This window comes from Triticum aestivum, chromosome 1A (assembly GCF_018294505.1).
Source record: "Triticum aestivum cultivar Chinese Spring chromosome 1A, IWGSC CS RefSeq v2.1, whole genome shotgun sequence".
Taxonomy (NCBI): domain Eukaryota; kingdom Viridiplantae; phylum Streptophyta; class Magnoliopsida; order Poales; family Poaceae; genus Triticum; species Triticum aestivum.
The window spans coordinates 59,690,061-59,712,219 of NC_057794.1; the positions used below are offsets into that span (position 1 = coordinate 59,690,061).

Here is a 22,159-nt window from a genome sequence, read left to right on the forward strand (position 1 = left end):
AAAAACGATTTCATAAGTTGACATTTCAATTTCATAATGTCTTTCACTTTCGGAACCTACATTTCATTTTTCTTTGGCTTGTTTCACAAAAATCACATATATTTCAATTGCGCATTTTTGAAATAATGTGTTTCACACTCTTGAAATAAACTGTTACACATTTTGAAATAATCATTTTCACAAGTTGTCATTTCACTTGATATTGTTTTTTACTTTCAGAACCTAGATTTCACTTTTCACTGGTTTCTTTCCCAAAAATCAACTCTATTTCAATTTCACGCTACTGAAACAGCATATTTCACTCTTTTAAAATATATCGTTACACATTTCAAAATTTTCAATTTCACAAGTTGACATTCAGTTTCACTTTTTATTTTTGACTTTCAGAACCTACATTTCACTTTGCACTAGTTTGTTTCACAAAAATTACATCTATTTCAATTTCACATTATTGAAAAAGCATATTTCGCCCTTTTTGAGTAAACCATTATACATGTCATAATCTTCAATTTCACAAGTTGAGATTTTAGTTTCACATTTTTTTCACTTTCAGTAGGTGCATTTTACTTTTCACCGTCTTCTTTCAAAAAAAATCACATCTACTTCAATTGCATATTTACAAAATAATTTATTTTACTCTTTTGAAATAAAAATGTTACACACTTCCATATAATTAGTTTCACAAGTTGTCATTGGAGATTCATATTTGGGTTTAATAGGTTTATGTAAAAAATGTTATTTTCACAAGTTGAGATTTTAGTTTCACATTGTTTCCACTTTCAGTAGGTGCATTTTACTTTTCACCGGCTTCTTTCACAAAAATCACATCTATTTCAATTGCACATTTATGAAATAACTTATTTTACTCTTTTGAAATAAAAAATGTTACACACTTACAAATAATTAGTTTCATAAGACATTAGAGTTTAATACGTTTATGTGAAAATGTTATTTTCAGATATTTTTAGTGAAATAGGTTTGTTTTAGATTTTTCTACTGAAATGGGTTTATTTCACATATGAAATGTGAAATGTAAAAAATTAAATGTTTCTGAAATAAAAAATATTGCACACTTCCAAATAAATAGTTTCACAAGTTGGTAGTTGAGATTTTAGTTTCACAATTTTTTCACTGTCAATACATGCATTTTGCTTTTCGCTGGCTTTTTCACAAAAATCACATCTATTTCAATTGCACATTTATGAAATAACATTTTTTAACTCTTTTGAAATAAAAATGTTACACTCTGCCAAATGACTAGTTTCACAAGTTGACATTTGAGTTTCATATTTAGTTTTAATAGATTTATGTAAAAAAATGTTATTTTCACAAGTTGACATTTTATTTTCACATATTTTTCACTTTTAGTAGGTGCATTTTACTTTTCACTGCCTTCTTTCACAAAAATCAAATCTATTTCAATTGCACATTTATGAAACAATTTTTTTTACTCTTTTGAAATAAAAGTGTTACACACTTCCAAATAAATAATTTCACAAGTTGAGATTTTAGTTTCACATTTTTTCACTATCAATAGGTGCATTTTACTTTTCGCTGGCTTCTTGCACAAAAATCACATCTATTTCAATTGCACATTTATGAAATAACATTTTTTTACTCTTCTGAAATAAAAATGTTACAATCTTCCAAATGATTAGTTTCACAAGTTGACATTTGAGTTTCATATTTGGGTTTAATAGGTTTATGTAAAAAAATGTATTTTCACAAGTTGAGATTTTAGTTTCACAATTATTCATGCATTTCACTTTTCACTGCCCTCTTTAACAAAAATAACATCTATTTCAATTGCATATTTATGAAATAATGTTTTTTTTGCTCTTTTGAAATAAAAATGTTACACACTTCCAAATAATTAGTTTCACAAGTTGAGGTTTTAGTTTCACATTTTTTTGACTGTCAATAGGCGAATTTTACTTTTCACTGGCTTCTTTCACAAAAATCACATCTATTTAAATTGCACATTTATGAAATAATATTTTTTACTCTTTTGAAATAAAAATGTTACACTCTTCCAAATGATTAGTTTCACAAGTTGACATTTGAGTTTAATAGATTTATGTGAAAAATGTTATTTTCACAAGTTGAGATTTTAGTTCCACATTTTTTTCACTGTCAATAGGTTCATTTTGCTTTTCACTGGCTTCTTTCACAAAATCACATCTATTTCAATTGCACATTTATGAAATAACATTTTTTCTTGTTTGAAATAAAAATGTTACACTTTTCCTTATGATTAGTTTGACAAGTTGATATTTAAGTTTCATATTTGGGTTCAATAGGTTTATGTAAAAAATGTTATTTTCACAAGTTGGGATTTTAGTTTCACATTTTTTCACTTTCAGTAGGTGCATTTTACTTTTCACTGGCTTCTTTAACAAAAATCAAATCTATTTCAATTGCACATTCATGAAATAATGTTTTTTTCACTTTTGAAATAAAAATATTACACAGTCCACATAATTAGTTTGACAAGTTGATATTTTGGTTTCACCTTTTTTTACTGTCAATAGGTGCATTTTACTTTTCGCTGGCGTCTTTCACAAAAATCACATCTATTTAAATTGCACATTTATGAAATAACATTTTTTTACTCTTTTGAAATAAAAATGTTACACTCTTCCAAATGATTAGTTTCATAAGTTTACATTTGAGTTTCATATTTGGGTTTAGTAGGTTTATGTAAAAAAAATGTGAAAACTCTTATTAGATTTTAGTTTCAAATTTTTTTTCACTTTCAGTAGGTGCATTTTACTTTTCACTGGCTTATTTCATAAAAATCACATATATTTCAATTGGACATTTATGAAGTAACTTATTTTACTCTTTTGAAATAGAAATGTTACACACTTCCAAATAATTAGTTTCACAAGTTGACATTTGAGTTTCACATTTGGGTTTAACAGGTTTATGTGAAAAATGTTATTTTCACAACTTGAGATTTTAGTTTCACATTTTCTTTCACTTTCAGTAGGTGCGTTTTGCTTTTCACTGGCATATTTCATAAAAATCACATCTATTTCAATTGCACATTTATGAAATAACTTATTTTACTCTTTTGAAATAAAAATGTTACACACTTCCAAATAATTAGTTTCACAAGTTGACATTCGAGTTTAATAAGTTTATGTGAAAAATGTTAGTTTCACAAGTTGAGATTTTAGTTTCACTTTCAGTAGGTGCATTTTATTTTTCATTGGCTTTTTTCACAAAAATCACATCTATTTCAATTGCACATTGAAATAACTTATTTTACTCTTTTGAAATAAAAATGTTACACACTTCCAAACAATTAGTTTCACAAGTTGACATTTGAGTTTCACATTTGGGTTTAACAAGTTTATGTGAAAAATGTTATTTTCACAACTTGAGATTTTAGTTTCAGATTTTCTTTCACTTTCAGTAGGTGCGTTTTGCTTTTCACTGGCATATTTCATAAAAATCATATCTATCTCAATTGCACATTCATGAAATAACTTATTTTACTCTTTTGAAATAAAAATGTTACACACTTCCAAATAATTAGTTTCGCAAGTTGACATTCGAGTTTAATAAGCTTATGTGAAAAATGTTATTTTCACAAGTTGAGATTTTAGTTTCACTTTCAGTAAGTGCATTTTACTTTTCATTGGCTTCTTTCACAAAAATCACATCTATTTCAATTGCACATTGAAATAACTTTTTTTACTCTTTTGAAATAAAAATATTACACACTTCCAAATAATAGTTTCACAAGTTGACATTTGAGTTTCTTATTTGGGTTTAATGGGTTTATGTGAAAAATGTTATTTTCGCAAGTTGGGATTTTAGTTTCACATCTTTTTCACTTTCAGTAGGTGCATTTACTTTTCACTGGCTTCTCTAAAAAAATCATATCTATCTCAATTGCACATTTACGAAATAACTTATTTTACTCTTTTGAAATAAAAATGTTACACACTTCCAAATAATTAGTTTCGCAAGTTGACATTCGAGTTTAATAAGCTTATGTGAAAAATGTTATTTTCACAAGTTGAGATTTTAGTTTCACTTTCAGTAAGTGCATTTTACTTTTCATTGGCTTCTTTCACAAAAATCACATCTATTTCAATTGCACATTGAAATAACTTTTTTTACTCTTTTGAAATAAAATTTTTACACACTTCCAAATAATAGTTTCACAAGTTGACATTTGAGTTTCTTATTTGGGTTTAATGGGTTTATGTGAAAAATGTTATTTTCGCAAGTTGGGATTTTAGTTTCACATCTTTTTCACTTCCAGTAGGTGTATTTACTTTTCACTGGCTTCTCTAAAAAAAATCATATCTATCTCAATTGCACATTTATGAAATAACTTATTTTACTCTTTTGAAATAAAAATGTTACACACTTCCAAATAATTAGTTTCGCAAGTTGACATTCGAGTTTAATAAGCTTATGTAAAAAATGTTGTTTTCACAAGTTGAGATTTTAGTTTCACTTTCAGTAAGTGCATTTTACTTTTCATTGGCTTCTTTCACAAAAATCACATCTATTTCAATTGCACATTGAAATAACTTTTTTTACTCTTTTGAAATAAAAATTTTACACACTTCCAAATAATAGTTTCACAAGTTGACATTTGAGTTTCTTATTTGGGTTTAATGGGTTTATGTGAAAAATGTTATTTTCGCAAGTTGGGATTTTAGTTTCACATCTTTTTCACTTTCAGTAGGTGCATTTACTTTTCACTGGCTTCTCTAAAAAAAATCATATCTATCTCAATTGCACATTTATGAAATAACTTATTTTACTCTTTTGAAATAAAAATGTTACACACTTCCAAATAATTAGTTTCGCAAGTTGACATTCGAGTTTAATAAGCTTATGTGAAAAATGTTATTTTCACAAGTTGAGATTTTAGTTTCACTTTCAGTAAGTGCATTTTACTTTTCATTGGCTTCTTTCACAAAAATCACATCTATTTCAATTGCACATTGAAATAACTTTTTTTACTCTTTTGAAATAAAAATTTTACACACTTCCAAATAATAGTTTCACAAGTTGACATTTGAGTTTCTTATTTGGGTTTAATGGGTTTATGTGAAAAATGTTATTTTCGCAAGTTGGGATTTTAGTTTCACATCTTTTTCACTTTCAGTAGGTGCATTTACTTTTCACTGGCTTCTCTAAAAAAAATCATATCTATCTCAATTGCACATTTATGAAATAACTTATTTTACTCTTTTGAAATAAAAATGTTACACACTTCCAAATAATTAGTTTCGCAAGTTGACATTCGAGTTTAATAAGCTTATGTGAAAAATGTTATTTTCACAAGTTGAGATTTTAGTTTCACTTTCAGTAAGTGCATTTTACTTTTCATTGGCTTCTTTCACAAAAATCACATCTATTTCAATTGCACATTGAAATAACTTTTTTTACTCTTTTGAAATAAAAATTTTACACACTTCCAAATAATAGTTTCACAAGTTGACATTTGAGTTTCTTATTTGGGTTTAATGGGTTTATGTGAAAAATGTTATTTTCGCAAGTTGGGATTTTAGTTTCACATCTTTTTCACTTTCAGTAGGTGCATTTACTTTTCACTGGCTTCTCTAAAAAAAATCATATCTATCTCAATTGCACATTTATGAAATAACTTATTTTACTCTTTTGAAATAAAAATGTTACACACTTCCAAATAATTAGTTTCGCAAGTTGACATTCGAGTTTAATAAGCTTATGTGAAAAATGTTATTTTCACAAGTTGAGATTTTAGTTTCACTTTCAGTAAGTGCATTTTACTTTTCATTGGCTTCTTTCACAAAATCACATCTATTTCAATTGCACATTGAAATAATTTTTTTTACTCTTTTGAAATAAAAATTTTACACACTTCCAAATAATAGTTTCACAAGTTGACATTTGAGTTTCTTATTTGGGTTTAATGGGTTTATGTGAAAAATGTTATTTTCGCAAGTTGGGATTTTAGTTTCACATCTTTTTCACTTTCAGTAGGTGCATTTACTTTTCACTGGCTTCTCTAAAAAAAATCATATCTATCTCAATTGCACATTTATGAAATAACTTATTTTACTCTTTTGAAATAAAAATGTTACACACTTCCAAATAATTAGTTTCGCAAGTTGACATTCGAGTTTAATAAGCTTATGTGAAAAATGTTATTTTCACAAGTTGAGATTTTAGTTTCACTTTCAGTAAGTGCATTTTACTTTTCATTGGCTTCTTTCACAAAAATCACATCTATTTCAATTGCACATTGAAATAACTTTTTTTACTCTTTTGAAATAAAAATTTTACACACTTCCAAATAATAGTTTCACAAGTTGACATTTGAGTTTCTTATTTGGGTTTAATGGGTTTATGTGAAAAATGTTATTTTCGCAAGTTGGGATTTTAGTTTCACATCTTTTTCACTTTCAGTAGGTGCATTTACTTTTCACTGGCTTCTCTAAAAAAAATCATATCTATCTCAATTGCACATTTATGAAATAACTTATTTTACTCTTTTGAAATAAAAATGTTACACACTTCCAAATAATTAGTTTCGCAAGTTGACATTCGAGTTTAATAAGCTTATGTGAAAAATGTTATTTTCACAAGTTGAGATTTTAGTTTCACTTTCAGTAAGTGCATTTTACTTTTCATTGGCTTCTTTCACAAAAATCACATCTATTTCAATTGCACATTGAAATAATTTTTTTTACTCTTTTGAAATAAAAATTTTACACACTTCCAAATAATAGTTTCACAAGTTGACATTTGAGTTTCTTATTTGGGTTTAATGGGTTTATGTGAAAAATGTTATTTTCGCAAGTTGGGATTTTAGTTTCACATCTTTTTCACTTTCAGTAGGTGCATTTACTTTTCACTGGCTTCTCTAAAAAAAATCATATCTATCTCAATTGCACATTTATGAAATAACTTATTTTACTCTTTTGAAATAAAAATGTTACACACTTCCAAATAATTAGTTTCGCAAGTTGACATTCGAGTTTAATAAGCTTATGTGAAAAATGTTATTTTCACAAGTTGAGATTTTAGTTTCACTTTCAGTAAGTGCATTTTACTTTTCATTGGCTTCTTTCACAAAAATCACATCTATTTCAATTGCACATTGAAATAACTTTTTTTACTCTTTTGAAATAAAAATTTTACACACTTCCAAATAATAGTTTCACAAGTTGACATTTGAGTTTCTTATTTGGGTTTAATGGGTTTATGTGAAAAATGTTATTTTCGCAAGTTGGGATTTTAGTTTCACATCTTTTTCACTTTCAGTAGGTGCATTTACTTTTCACTGGCTTCTCTAAAAAAAATCATATCTATCTCAATTGCACATTTATGAAATAACTTATTTTACTCTTTTGAAATAAAAATGTTACACACTTCCAAATAATTAGTTTCGCAAGTTGACATTCGAGTTTAATAAGCTTATGTGAAAAATGTTATTTTCACAAGTTGAGATTTTAGTTTCACTTTCAGTAAGTGCATTTTACTTTTCATTGGCTTCTTTCACAAAAATCACATCTATTTCAATTGCACATTGAAATAACTTTTTTTACTCTTTTGAAATAAAATTTTTACACACTTCCAAATAATAGTTTCACAAGTTGACATTTGAGTTTCTTATTTGGGTTTAATGGGTTTATGTGAAAAATGTTATTTTCGCAAGTTTGGATTTTAGTTTCACATCTTTTTCACTTTCAGTAGGTGCATTTACTTTTCACTGTCTTCTCTAAAAAAAATCATATCTATCTCAATTGCACATTTATGAAATAACTTATTTTACTCTTTTGAAATAAAAATGTTACACACTTCCAAATAATTAGTTTCGCAAGTTGACATTCGAGTTTAATAAGCTTATGTGAAAAATGTTATTTTCACAAGTTGAGATTTTAGTTTCACTTTCAGTAAGTGCATTTTACTTTTCATTGGCTTCTTTCACAAAAATCACATCTATTTCAATTGCACATTGAAATAACTTTTTTTACTCTTTTGAAATAAAAATTTTACACACTTCCAAATAATAGTTTCACAAGTTGACATTTGAGTTTCTTATTTGGGTTTAATGGGTTTATGTGAAAAATGTTATTTTCGCAAGTTGGGATTTTAGTTTCACATCTTTTTCACTTTCAGTAGGTGCATTTACTTTTCACTGGCTTCTCTAAAAAAAATCATATCTATCTCAATTGCACATTTATGAAATAACTTATTTTACTCTTTTGAAATAAAAATGTTACACACTTCCAAATAATTAGTTTCGCAAGTTGACATTCGAGTTTAATAAGCTTATGTGAAAAATGTTATTTTCACAAGTTGAGATTTTAGTTTCACTTTCAGTAAGTGCATTTTACTTTTCATTGGCTTCTTTCACAAAAATCACATCTATTTCAATTGCACATTGAAATAATTTTTTTACTCTTTTGAAATAAAAATTTTACACACTTCCAAATAATAGTTTCACAAGTTGACATTTGAGTTTCTTATTTGGGTTTAATGGGTTTATGTGAAAAATGTTATTTTCGCAAGTTGGGATTTTAGTTTCACATCTTTTTCACTTTCAGTAGGTGCATTTACTTTTCACTGGCTTCTCTAAAAAAAATCATATCTATCTCAATTGCACATTTATGAAATAACTTATTTTACTCTTTTGAAATAAAAATGTTACACACTTCCAAATAATTAGTTTCGCAAGTTGACATTCGAGTTTAATAAGCTTATGTGAAAAATGTTATTTTCACAAGTTGAGATTTTAGTTTCACTTTCAGTAAGTGCATTTTACTTTTCATTGGCTTCTTTCACAAAAATCACATCTATTTCAATTGCACATTGAAATAACTTTTTTTACTCTTTTGAAATAAAAATTTTACACACTTCCAAATAATAGTTTCACAAGTTGACATTTGAGTTTCTTATTTGGGTTTAATGGGTTTATGTGAAAAATGTTATTTTCGCAAGTTGGGATTTTAGTTTCACATCTTTTTCACTTTCAGTAGGTGCATTTACTTTTCACTGTCTTCTCTAAAAAAAATCATATCTATCTCAATTGCACATTTATGAAATAACTTATTTTACTCTTTTGAAATAAAAATGTTACACACTTCCAAATAATTAGTTTCGCAAGTTGACATTCGAGTTTAATAAGCTTATGTGAAAAATGTTATTTTCACAAGTTGAGATTTTAGTTTCACTTTCAGTAAGTGCATTTTACTTTTCATTGGCTTCTTTCACAAAAATCACATCTATTTCAATTGCACATTGAAATAACTTTTTTTACTCTTTTGAAATAAAAATTTTACACACTTCCAAATAATAGTTTCACAAGTTGACATTTGAGTTTCTTATTTGGGTTTAATGGGTTTATGTGAAAAATGTTATTTTCGCAAGTTGGGATTTTAGTTTCACATCTTTTTCACTTTCAGTAGGTGCATTTACTTTTCACTGTCTTCTCTAAAAAAAATCATATCTATCTCAATTGCACATTTATGAAATAACTTATTTTACTCTTTTGAAATAAAAATGTTACACACTTCCAAATAATTAGTTTCGCAAGTTGACATTCGAGTTTAATAAGCTTATGTGAAAAATGTTATTTTCACAAGTTGAGATTTTAGTTTCACTTTCAGTAAGTGCATTTTACTTTTCATTGGCTTCTTTCACAAAAATCACATCTATTTCAATTGCACATTGAAATAACTTTTTTTACTCTTTTGAAATAAAAATTTTACACACTTCCAAATAATAGTTTCACAAGTTGACATTTGAGTTTCTTATTTGGGTTTAATGGGTTTATGTGAAAAATGTTATTTTCGCAAGTTGGGATTTTAGTTTCACATCTTTTTCACTTTCAGTAGGTGCATTTACTTTTCACTGTCTTCTCTAAAAAAAATCATATCTATCTCAATTGCACATTTATGAAATAACTTATTTTATGCGTTTGAAATAAAAATGTTAACACACTTCCATATAATTAGTTTCACAAGTTGACATGTGGGTTTCATATTTGGGTTTAATAGGTTTATGTGAAAAATATACATGACCTAACCGTGCAAAAAGAGTTTGCGCCTCCTCGGGTAACCGTCTCCATCTTAGACGTCTGAGTCAATTAAGCCACTCCACTTGTTCTCAACACTTGAACAAGTTCGGACTTGCCTTCAGGAAATCGACAACGACCAGCCCACATTACATAGCTCAACCATTTTCTGTCAGACGATGGCATTTGCTGCTCGTCTGAAAAATCGTCGCCAGTCCATACCAACGATACGCGGGGAGAAAGGAGCAAATCACTACAAGAGTTGCTCTTGCTCCCCAGACAAACTGCAGCGGATGCCATGGAATCCAGAGCAACGAGCACCAAAGCTCGTCTCCTCTTGCTCCTGCTACTGGCATGCACATGCGGCGCCGTCTCCCCCTCAGGCGAAGCTGCTGAAGCCAAAGCACTTCTGACATGGAAGTCCACCCTGAGGATCTCCGACGCAAACGCCTCTTCTCCGCTCTCGTCATGGTCGCCGGCCAGCTCCCCGTGCGGTTCTTGGTCCGGCGTCGCGTGCAACGCGGCCGGCCGTATCGCCGCGCTCACGGTTCCGGGGGCCGGGGTCGCAGGCACGCTCGACGCCTTGGATTTCTCCGCGTTGCCGGCGCTCGCAAGCCTCAACCTCAGCGGCAACCGTCTCGCGGGCGCCATCCCCGCCAACGTCTCCCTCCTGGCCTCGCTTGCCTCGCTCGACCTTTCCAGCAACAACCTCACCGGCGGCATACCGGCGGCGCTCGGGACGCTGCGCGGCCTGCGAGCTCTTGTCCTCCGGAACAACCCGCTCGGTGGGCGGATCCCGGGCTCCCTCGCCAAGCTCGCCGCGCTGCGGCGGCTGGACCTCCAGGCCGTGCGGCTCGTGGGTACGATTCCGCCGGAGCTGGGGCGCCTGAGAGCTCTCACCTTCTTGGACCTGTCCAGGAACAGCCTCTCCGGCGAGCTGCCACCGTCCTTCGCCGGGATGGCCAAGATGAGGGAGCTCTACCTGTCAAGAAACAACCTCTCGGGTGTTATTCCTCCTGAGCTCTTCACTAGCTGGCCTGAGGTAACTCTCTTCTTCCTGCACTACAATTCGTTCACCGGAAGCGTACCGCCGGAGATCGGCAGAGCAGGCAAGCTGCGGTTCTTGGCGCTCGAGGCCAACAACCTTACCGGCGTCATCCCGGCGGAGATCGGCAGCTTGACGGGCCTCGAGTTTCTGGATTTGGGGAGGAACTCGCTATCCGGACCGATCCCTGCTTCTATCCGAAGCCTCAAGCTGCTTGTCGGCATGGCTCTGTCCTTCAACGGCCTCACTGGCTTGGTGCCCCCTGAAATTGGCAGTATGTCCTTACTACAAAACCTTGATCTCAACGGTAACCAGCTCGAGGGTGAGCTACCTGCAACTATTTCATCGCTCAAAGATCTCTACAGTCTTGACTTCAGTAACAACAAGTTCACCGGTACAATCCCAAGCATTGGCAGTAAGAAATTGCTCTCAGCTGCCTTTGCCAACAATAGTTTCTCGGGGAGCTTCCCCCGGACATTTTGCGAAATCGCATCATTGGCACTGTTGGATTTATCTAGCAACCAACTGTGGGGTGAGCTCCCTAACTGCCTATGGGACTTGGAGGATCTATTGTTCCTAGATTTGTCAAGCAATGGTTTCTCCGGGAAGGTTCCGTCATCTGGGTCTGCTAATTTATCGTCATTGGAATCATTGCATTTGGCAAATAACAGACTCACAGGTGAGTTCCCAACTATACTGAAGAAGTGTAAGCAGCTCATTGTCCTTGATATCGGTGGCAACTACTTTTCCAGCCAAATTCCATCATGGATAGGCTCAAATCTTCCTTTCCTGAGGATTCTCCGGCTGCGGTCGAACTCGTTTAGTGGTAGCATTCCCTGGCAACTGTCACAGCTCTCCCATCTCCAGCTACTCGACCTAGCTGCCAACCGATTTTCAGGTCCCATGCCGCAGGGTTTGCTTGCCAATTTAACATCCATGATGAAACCACAGACAGAGTTCAACATGACTTCACTAATCCACCATCAAGTTCTACATCTAGATGGTGCGATGAATTTTGTCGACCGGATCGATGTCAACTGGAAGATGAAGAGCTACACATTCCAAGGGACGATTGCACTTATGGTAGGTATCGATTTATCAGGCAATTCGTTCTCTGGTGAGATTCCAACTGAGCTAGCAAATCTCTGGGGCCTCCGGTTTCTGAATCTGTCAAGGAACCATTTGTCAGGCCACATCCCTGAAAACATTGGTGATCTCAAACTGCTGGAATCCCTTGACTGCTCGTGGAATGAATTATCTGGTGCAATTCCTTCGAGCATCTCGAAACTGCCGTCTCTTAGCTCTCTCAGTCTCTCCAATAATAATCTCTCTGGCGAGATACCAACTGGGAATCAGCTCCAAACACTGGACGACCCTTCCATTTACAACAACAATTCTGGGCTTTGCGGATATCCATTGGTCGCATGCTCCAAAGGTTCTTCGGGTACTGTGGAAACACTGGACGTAGAACTTGAAACCGTGTATTTCTACTACTCAATAATTGCTGGACTCGTCCTTGGATTTTGGCTGTGGTTGGGGTCTCTAGTTTTCTTCAAGACGTGGAGGACTTATGTTTTCTGTTGTGTGGATCGCCTTCAAGATAAGGTTATGAAAAGACGCAGAGCGTTTCGTTAATGTGTGTCTATATATCGTTGTGTAACCTTTGTACTTGAGTGTAGGATATGTATAGGATTCTGCGTATATTTTTCTTTACTCTTTGTATCATATATAGGATCTGTATTCCTTAAAAATATATATGTTGTTGCGTACTATCTCCATCTAGATTTATTGGCCCCTTCATATTTTGTGCCAAATTTTGACCGTAGATTGACTAACAATGTATAAGTACACCATAAAACTTATATTGTTCTTTATCGAAAAATATGGTGAGAAACGTAGTAGAAAAAAAAAATCACGTCTAGGTCGGAGCCACGGTGCAATCGCTTTAAGTCTAAAGGGAGTAAGACCGTTCTTATTCACCCCTCCCTATCTAGTCTTTCCATGTATATGATGGGGTTGTATATCTTGCCGGAAGGGGTCCATACCTCCTTTGACAAAGACCTCTCTCATTTTTTTTTGCACAGCGACGGATGGCCGACAAAAATACCATATGGTCATGTGGGCCGATGTGTGCATGCCAAAAGACTTGGGCGAGATTGGCATTCTTGCGTCCCGTCGCATGAATGTGGCCCTTATACTTAGATGTGTCTGACAGATACAACGTGGGGAGGGAAGGGTCTATGGTTGCAGCTGGTCTAGGGTAAGTATTTGCAGGGCGACACCTTCTTGCTTGTGAGCGCAGGAAAGGGTCTTGATTCTGAAAATTCATCCAGCAGATCAAACATGAGCTGCACTAGAATTTCTCTGTCCATAGGCAAAGAAGGGGGGGACCCTCTTCTGGCTTGACCCGTGGGTTGGAGGCGCTTCACTGTGTACGAAGTTCCCCAATGTGTTCGCTATGTGCTCGAATCCGATTTGGTTTCCACGGCGCCCAAAGTGGCCAGTAGAACATCTTGTTCCTTCGGACATTTGGGCCCATGGCGTCCATTGAGTGGTCCAACTTGTGGGCCGACACCTTGTCTTGGCGGTTGACCCCCTCTGGTATCTTCTCGGTTGGCTTGGCATACCACGCCTTATGCTAGCGGTTGCCCCTGTCATGGACTTTTCCACTATGGAAAGTGCCCATACCACTGAAGATCAAGATTTGTGTTTGGCAATTGCTATGGGATCACCTCCCATCTGGAACGGAGCTGCTCAAGCGGCACGGCCTTGGTGATGGGTTGTGCCCCTTTTATGGTGTTCATGGGGACCCACATCTTCTCTTGCACTACGGTGATATTCCTGTGGAGCTTTGTCTGTGAGGCTCTAGGGTCTGATTGGGAGGCCCTAGACCTCCTATAAACTCGTACCAACCAGACTGGGAGGAGGAGACGTCTCTTCTAGCTATGTTCGCGACGCTAGCTTGGAATTTGTGGACGGCGTGTAACAAGATGATGATTGACCGGATCTTTCTTAGACAGTCTGACTCTATCTTTAAATTCCTTGCATTTTTGCAGCATTCGCACCCGGTCTCTAGACAGTGGGATCGTGACCGGTTTGGATTCATGGTGGATGCGTTGACTGCTATCGCACGCCGTCTTGCTTCGTCGTAGATATGCTAAGCTTCCGGCCACTTGGTCAATTTTTCCTTTTTCTTTTTCGAAAGTACGCCTAGGCGTATCATAGCTTTATAAAAAGCAGAATTCAAGTATAAAAACACTGTCACTTACTTGGTGGTCTTTTTTTCATCTTTCTTTTTAGCTTTTTTTGGGCATGTTTGAGTTGTTGTCCCAGCAGACTACTCGATTTTCAGTGTGATACTTGAACTTGTTGTCGGTTGTTTTATTTATAAAGCGGGACGAAAACCTGTTTTGAGAGTTGTTTGTCGGTCCATCATGTGCAAAGCCATGGTCCCACGGATTTTTATAAATATTCTCTTCCTGTGTTCTTTTAGGGAATCGGTGGTGCAAATTTCACTGCACACTGGCAAGTATACGTGTCCAAAGAGAATACTGCATACAAGTCGGAAGTCGCATGAGTCGAAACAAAAAGAACTGCTAAGACAAAGAAAGATGACGATTGATGATGGTTGTTGAACCGTCTCCCTCTTGGACGGCTGGGTCAATTAAGCCCTGCTTCACCCGTTCTCAGCGGTAAATTTGGACTTCCCAAACAAAATCGACAGCGACCAGACCGCATACACACCACATGCATACACAGCCCAACAATTTTCCAGCAGAACCGCTGCCGGTCCATCTCAGTTCTCAAATCGCTCTCTGTTAATCATCGCGTGTTTTGACTTTTCCAAAACGTAATTTGCTTGGTTCTAAAGTTATCCAGAAGGTATCGCCTATCGGTCCATCACCTAGACCAAAATCGTAGTATGAAATTTCTGAATTCTCTCACTTTTTCGTTTGTCTGTTGTGTTTTATGTGCATTCCATGACTTTTTCCTCTCTTTTTTACCTGCTGTTAGACGTTGATTAAATCTCGTCACTGTGAAGAGCACATGGGAGAAAAAGATGTGAGTTTTAGTTGATTTCGGCTGACATGGTGTTGTTGGAGTTGAAGACTGCACTTCTATGACAAAACTACCATTCATCTGCTTGCTAACTTACATCTTACAAACAAGATTCTATGATCGGAACACTTTCAGTCAGTACTCAAGAAGATCATCCTACCATAAACAATGGGGAAAAAATGTTAAGATGATCCTTCACACCCTGCTGTTAATCACCTTGCCTGCACCCCACTAACCGACAGCTGATTCGTCGAGAACGGCGACTTGTCGGAGTTCGACATCAGAGACATTGATGACCCCGAGCTTTCGCTCTTCGCGTTCGACCCCTTTATGTTGATGAACGGAGGCTCGGTAGGCCGGGGCAGCACCCTATCACCACTTCCCAGCATCTCCACCACCTTCCACATCGGGGGTCTGAGGTTCGGCGACGCCTGCGCGCACAGCAGCCCGACTTGGAACACCTTGAGAGCTTCCGCCTCCGAGCATTGGTCGCGGAGGTTCGGGTCCAGGAGCTCCATGAGGGTGCCGGCGTTGTAGTGCTTCCATAACTGAAGATGGAAGGATGCCAGCATCAGGTTGTCTGAAATGCTACAGTATGCTAGTACTTGACAAAAGAGGTGAAATGGGAGAATTAATGTACCTGTGACATGAGGGACAACCCCTCGGCCGATGACGCCACGGAGTTGTGGTTCTTGCGGCCGGTGACGATCTCAAGGACCAGCACGCCGTAGCTATAGATGTCGGCCTTCTCCGTCAGCTGCCCGTGAACGATGTACTCCGGAGCCATATATCCACTGCAAAAATGTAGGCATGGTCGGTTCTATTTCTTCGGACACATTGCACAATTTATCGCAACATTTCCTTCAACCCTTGATCAGATTAGATGGCTTTTTTTTTTGGCGAGGTGACCAGATTAGATGTTTTGGACAAGTGAACTTACAATGTTCCGGCGAGGCCGGTGCTGAGGTGGGTCTGATCTTCCATGAAGTTCCTTGCCAAGCCGAAATCGCCAATCTTAGGTCTGAACCTCTCATCCAACATCACATTGCTGGCCTTGATGTCCCTATGTATGATCCTGACCTCGGAGCCACTATGGAGGTATGACAAACCCTCCGCCGCCCCGAGGACAATCTCCGACCGCCGCTCCCAGTCCAACGCATTCTTCTTGAAAGCATCTGCATCACCAAGCATTTAGGATGAGTTAAAATGAAAATCTACCATTTCAAGTAGTATGACATGTTTTTCCAGAATGCAGGGTTTTTTTTTTAATTTTCTTACCAAAGAGGTAGTGATCGAGGCTGGTGTTGCAGAGGTACTCGTAGACGAGGAGGCTCTCGGGGCCCTCGACGCTGCACCCGAGGAGCTTGACGAGGTTCTTGTGCTGCACCTGGCTGACGAGCTTCACCTCGTTGAAGAACTGGTCGGTCCACTGCCGCGTGTTGAGGTAGAGCCGCTTCACGGCGATCTCCCGGCCATCCGGAAGCACGCCCTGTGATATCCATCATATATTATCAGGATGTCAACTTCAGATGAAGCAAGCATTTCAAGAAAGATGATCGATGAAATTCAGTGTTGCATTGTGCCAAAATGTGCGGTGTTCCAAATGGCACGGCAATGTACATACCTTGTAAACTGAACCGTAGCCGCCCTGGCCGAGCTTGTTGATCTGATTGAAGTCATCGGTCGCCTTGCGCAGCTCCTCGTACCGGAAGCCGAGCTGCGACGACATGATGGTGCGGATGATCTCGCCTGAGCCGTCCATGTCTACACAGTGTCAGAAACTCTCGTCAGATTATCATAGTATTAGTGCAGCATCAGATATTCAGATGCACTATGTGGTTGCAATTTTACAGTTTTGCATACCGTCGTGGAGGTCGTCTCTCCTGGGCCTCATTCGTGTCCAGATGAATACTATGCCGACGACCGCCATGGCGGAGAGGATGGAGGCGAAGACGATGATGATTATGTGCCGGTCTGCCATGGATAATTAATTCGGAAGAAGAAGAAAAAAGATGTCATTTTCATGGCGTTTCATACGGATATTTTTTTGTTGCTGTTTTCAGGCTCTGAAACCTGAAATATCGGTACGTGAATGCGCCGTTGCTGTCAGCAAAATTCAGACACGACACGGCACGACACTTGGACCAAGAACGGAATTACGACCGAGAATGTGTGTGCTGTACTCACTGGATGATCCGCCGCCGCCGCCGGCTTTCGCCGGCAGGTAGAAGGGCTGCGTGGAGTACCTGACGACGCAGCCGGCGTTGAGCCCGTACCCCTCGGCGGCGCCGGGAAGGCACTGCCGCACCACCCGGTCGCGCGCGCTGGCCGTGCATGCCGCGCACGCGGTGGCGTTCAGCGACCTCCAGCACTGCGCCGCCGCGTACACCCGCGCGCCGGTCGGCATCGCGGACGCCGACGCCGACCCGGCGTAGTAGTACCCCCTCGCACCCGGCGCGGTCGCCGTGACGTTGCGCACCAGCGCGGCGGCCGCGGCCGCGAACGCCGGGGTCGCCGGCGCGGTGTCGTTGGAGCACAGGAACGTGTCGCTGGCGTCGGTGGCGGCGGCGGTGAAGTCGCCGGCGCCGTAGCGGAGGAAGCAGCCGTCGACGTAGATGCGGCCGCCGTCGGCCGGGAGGCAGTGGGGCAGCTTCACGCGGCTCTGCGCGTAGCAGAGCTGGCAGTCGGTCGGGGAGAGGTAGGCGAGGCACTGGCCGAGCCCGAAGACGGAGAAGTTGCCGCCGGAGCCGGAGGAGGCGGCGCCGAAGCCGGAGCGCGTCACGTTCTGGTAGATGAGCTCCAGGGTGTTGACGAAGCTCACGTCGAAGGACTCCGGGTCGGCCGCCTGCCTGGACCCGCACACCGTGTCCAGGATCGCCGGCGCCGCGACCGCGTCCGCGCCCGCGGCGGCGACGGCGACGGCCCCGGCGAGGACGAGGCACCGGAGCACGCCCGCCGCGGCCGGGGGAAGAGAGTGGCGGCCGCGGGGTCTTCCCGGACGTGGCTGCATGGCGGCGTGCTCGCGCACCTGCAGGCGTGCCAGCGCGTGCGTGCGTGCGTGCGCGCGGGTGGACGATTGTTTTGCCTCTGGGCGCGGCGGGTCTCCGGGTTTTGTACGGTGGCACGTTGAGGTGTGTCGTTTCTTTCGTTCATTCAGGTCTGAACTGCTTCAAGTGGCCGGCCGGCTGCTATGGCTTCTGTGCACTGATGTGGCAGGTAGGTGGGACAGTTGAGGGCGTACTACGTGCCACATCATTCGGCACCAAAGAAATTAAGCAAGCAGTAACAAAAACAAATCCCGTGATCCACTCACGTAGTTGAGATCCAACTATCCCCGAATTGGCTCCATTTTCTTTCTCAGAATCTACTAACCTGTCACAGCCATCTGATAGAACACGAAATCTTTTTTTCTTCTTCTTTTTTTTTTGCCGGAAAGATAGAACACGAAATCTGATGTAATACTACAAAAAAGATGAGAACATCATCAATGGATGGTACACGGTCTGTACAAAAGGGCACTAGTAGAAAAAACCCCATTTGTCCCGGTTGATAAGGGTCTTTTGTCCCGGTTCACAAACCGAGACTAAAGGGTCGTTACTAATGCCCTAACCCTTTAGTCCCTGTGAACCGGGACTAAATGGTCGTTACTAATGCCTTAACCTTTTAGTCCCGGTTCTTACACGAACCGAGACAGATGGGCCTCCACGTGGCCGGTGCGCCGAGCCCAGGCAGGAGGGCCTTTGAACGAGGTAGTGGGATACCGACGATCGAATCTCGGGCAAGTAACGTACCGATTGACAAAGGGATTGAATACGGAATTGATTGAATCCTTGACATCGTGGTTCATCCGATGAGATCATCGTGGAACATGTGGGAGCCAACATGGGTATCCAGATCCCGCTGTTGGTTATTGACCGGAGAGTCATCTCGGTCATGTCTGCATGTCTCCCGAACCCGTAGGGTCTACACACTTAAGGTTCGGTGACGCTAGGGTTGTAGAGATATTAGTATGCGGTAACCCGAAAGTTGTTCGGAGTCCCGGATGAGATCCCGGACATCACGAGGAGTTCCGGAATGGTCCGAAGGTGAAGATTTATATATAGGAAGTCCAGTTTCGGCCATCGGGAAAGTTTCGGGGGCAATCAGTATTGTACCGGGACCACCGAAAGGGTCCCGGGGGTCCACCGGGTGGGGCCACCTATCCCGGAGGGCCCCATGGGCTGAAGTGGGAGGGGAACCAGCCCCTGGTGGGCTGGTGCGCCCCCCATGGGCCTCCCCCTGCGCCTAGGGTTGGAAACCCTAGGGGTGGGGGGCGCCCCACCTGACTTGGGGGGCAAGTTTCCCCCCTTGGCCGCCGCCCTCCCTTGGAGATTGGATCTCCTAGGGATGGCCCCCCTAGGGGTCCTATATATAGTGGGGGGAGGGAGGGCAGCCGCACCCAAGCCCTTGGCGCCTCCCTCTCCCCTCGTAACACCTCTCTCTCTCTCTCTCTCTCTCTCTCTCTCTCTCTCTCTCTCTCTCTCTCTCTCGTTGGAGCTTGGCGAAGCCCTGCTGAGATCACCGCTGCTTCCACCACCACGCCATCGTGCTGCTGGATCTCCATCAACCTCTCCTTCCCCTTGCTGGATCAAGAAGGAGGAGACGTCTTCCCAACCGTACGTGTGTTGAACGCGGAGGTGCCGTCCGTTCGGCACTTGGTCATTTGTGATTTGGATCACGACGAGTACGACTCCATCAACCCCGTTCTCTCGAACACTTCCGCTCACGATCTACAAGGGTATGTAGATGCACTCCCCTTTTCCCTCGTTGCTAGATGACTCCATAGATTAATCTTGGTGATGCGTAGAAAATTTTAAAATTCTGCTACGTTCCCCAACAGTGGCATCATGAGCTAGGTCTATGCGTAGTTTCTATGCACGAGTAGAACACAAGTTGTTATGGGCGTTGATTTTATCAATTTACTTGCCGTTACTAGTCTTATCCTGATTCGGCAGCATCGTGGGATGAAGCGGCCCGGACCGACCTTACACGTACGCTTACGTGAGACTGGTTCCACCGACTAACATGCACTAGTTGCATAAGGTGGCTAGCGGGTGTCTGTCTCTCCCACTTTAGTAGGATCGGATTCGATGAAAAGGGTCCTTATGAAGGGTAAACAGAAATTGGCATATCACGTTGTGTTTTTGGCGTAGGTAAAAAACGTTCTTGCTAGAAACCTATAGCAGTCATGTAAAAAAACTTGTAACAACAATTATAGGACGTCTAACTTGTTTTTGCAGCATGTGCCATGTGATGTGATATGGCCAAAAGGATGTGATGAATGATATATGTGATGTATGAGATTGATCATGTTCTTGTAATAGGAATCACGACTTGCATGTCGATGAGTATGACAACCGGCAGGAGCCATAGGAGTTGTCTTAATTTATTCATGACCTGCGTGTCAACATAAACGTCATGTAATTACTTTACTTTATTGCTAAACCGTTAGCTATAGTAGTAGAAGTAATAGATGACGAGACAACTTCATAAAGACACGATGATGGAGATCATGATGATGGAGATCATGGTGTCATGCCGGTGACGATGATGATCATGGCGCCCCGAAGATGGAGATCAAAAGGAGCAAATGATATTGACCATATCATGTCACTATTTGAGTGCATGTGATGTTTATCATGTTTTACATCTTATTTGCTTAGAACGACGGTAGCTTAAATAAGATGATCCCTCACATAATTTCAAGAAAGTGTTCCCCCTAACTGTGCACCGTTGCGAAGGTTCGTTGTTTCGAAGCACCACGTGATGATCGGGTGTGATAGATTCTAACGTTCGAATACAACGGGTGTAAGCCATATTTACACACGCAATACACTTAGGTCGACTTGACGAGCCTAGCATGTACAGACATGGCCTCGGAACACGGAAGACCGAAAGGTTGAACATGAGTCGTATAGAAGATACGATCAACATGAAGATGTTCACCGATGATGACTAGTCCGTCTCACGTGATGATCGGACACATCCTAGTTGACTCGGATTATGTATCACTTAGATGACTAGAGGGATGTCTGTTTGAGTGGGAGTTCATTAAATAATTTGATTAGATGAACTTAATTATCATGAACTTAGTCTAAAAACCTTTGCAAAATGTCTTGTAGATCAAATGGCCAACACTCATGTCAACCTCAACTTCAACGCGTTCCTAGAGAAAACCAAGCTGAAAGATGATGGCAGCAAGTATACGGACTGGGTCCGGAACCTGAGGATCATCCTCATAGCTGCCAGGAAAGCATATGTCCTAGAAGCACCGCTAGGTGATGCACCCATCCCAGAGAACCAAGACGTTATGAACGCTTGGCAGTCACGTGCTGATGATTACTCCCTCGTTCAGTGCGGCATGCTTTATAGCTTAGAACCGGGGCTCCAAAAGCGTTTTGAGCGACATGGAGCATATGAGATGTTCGAAGAGCTGAAAATGGTTTTCCAAGCTCATGCCCGGGTCGAGAGATATGAAGTCTCCGACAAGTTCTACAGTTGTAAGATGGAGGAAAATAGTTCTGTCAGTGAGCACATACTCAAAATGTCTGGGTTGCACAATCGCTTGTCCCAGCTGGACATTAACCTCCCGGATGAGGCGGTCATTGACAGAATCCTTCAGACGCTCCCACCTAGCTACAAGAGCTTTGTGATGAACTACAATATGCAGGGGATGGTGAAAACTATTCCTGAAGTATTTTCAATGCTGAAATCAGCGGAGGTGGAAATCAAAAAGGAACATCAAGTGTTGATGGTCAATAAAACCACTAGTTTCAAGAAAGGCAAGAGTAAGAAGAACTTCAAGAAGGACGGCAAGGGAGTTGCCACGCCCAGTAAACCAGTTCCCGGGAAGAAGTCAAAGAATGGACCCAAACCTGAGACTGAGTGCTTTTATTGCAAGGGAAAGGGACACTGGAAGCGGAACTGCCCCAAATACTTAGCGGACAAGAAGGCCGGCAACACTAAAGGTATATGTGATA

General features: G+C 39.9%; 1 protein-coding gene and 1 pseudogene across 1 annotated transcript; one reads left to right on the forward strand and one right to left on the reverse strand.

Moving 5' to 3' along the window:
- Positions 1-10,215: 10,215 nt before the first annotated feature.
- LOC123092481 (LRR receptor-like serine/threonine-protein kinase GSO2) lies at positions 10,216-12,755 on the forward strand (annotated as a pseudogene).
- A 2,442-nt stretch (positions 12,756-15,197) lies between these two features.
- On the reverse strand, positions 15,198-18,240 carry LOC123092563 (cysteine-rich receptor-like protein kinase 2). The gene is made up of 7 exons (XM_044514391.1): positions 17,328-18,240; positions 17,004-17,114; positions 16,765-16,904; positions 16,419-16,629; positions 16,081-16,315; positions 15,781-15,934; positions 15,198-15,688 (listed from the first exon to the last, which is right to left on the reverse strand). The coding sequence occupies exons 1-7, from the start codon at positions 18,148-18,150 to the stop codon at positions 15,353-15,355; spliced, it is 2,010 nt and encodes a 669-aa protein (XP_044370326.1). The 5' UTR covers positions 18,151-18,240; the 3' UTR covers positions 15,198-15,352.
- Between the last annotated feature and the right edge of the window lie 3,919 nt (positions 18,241-22,159).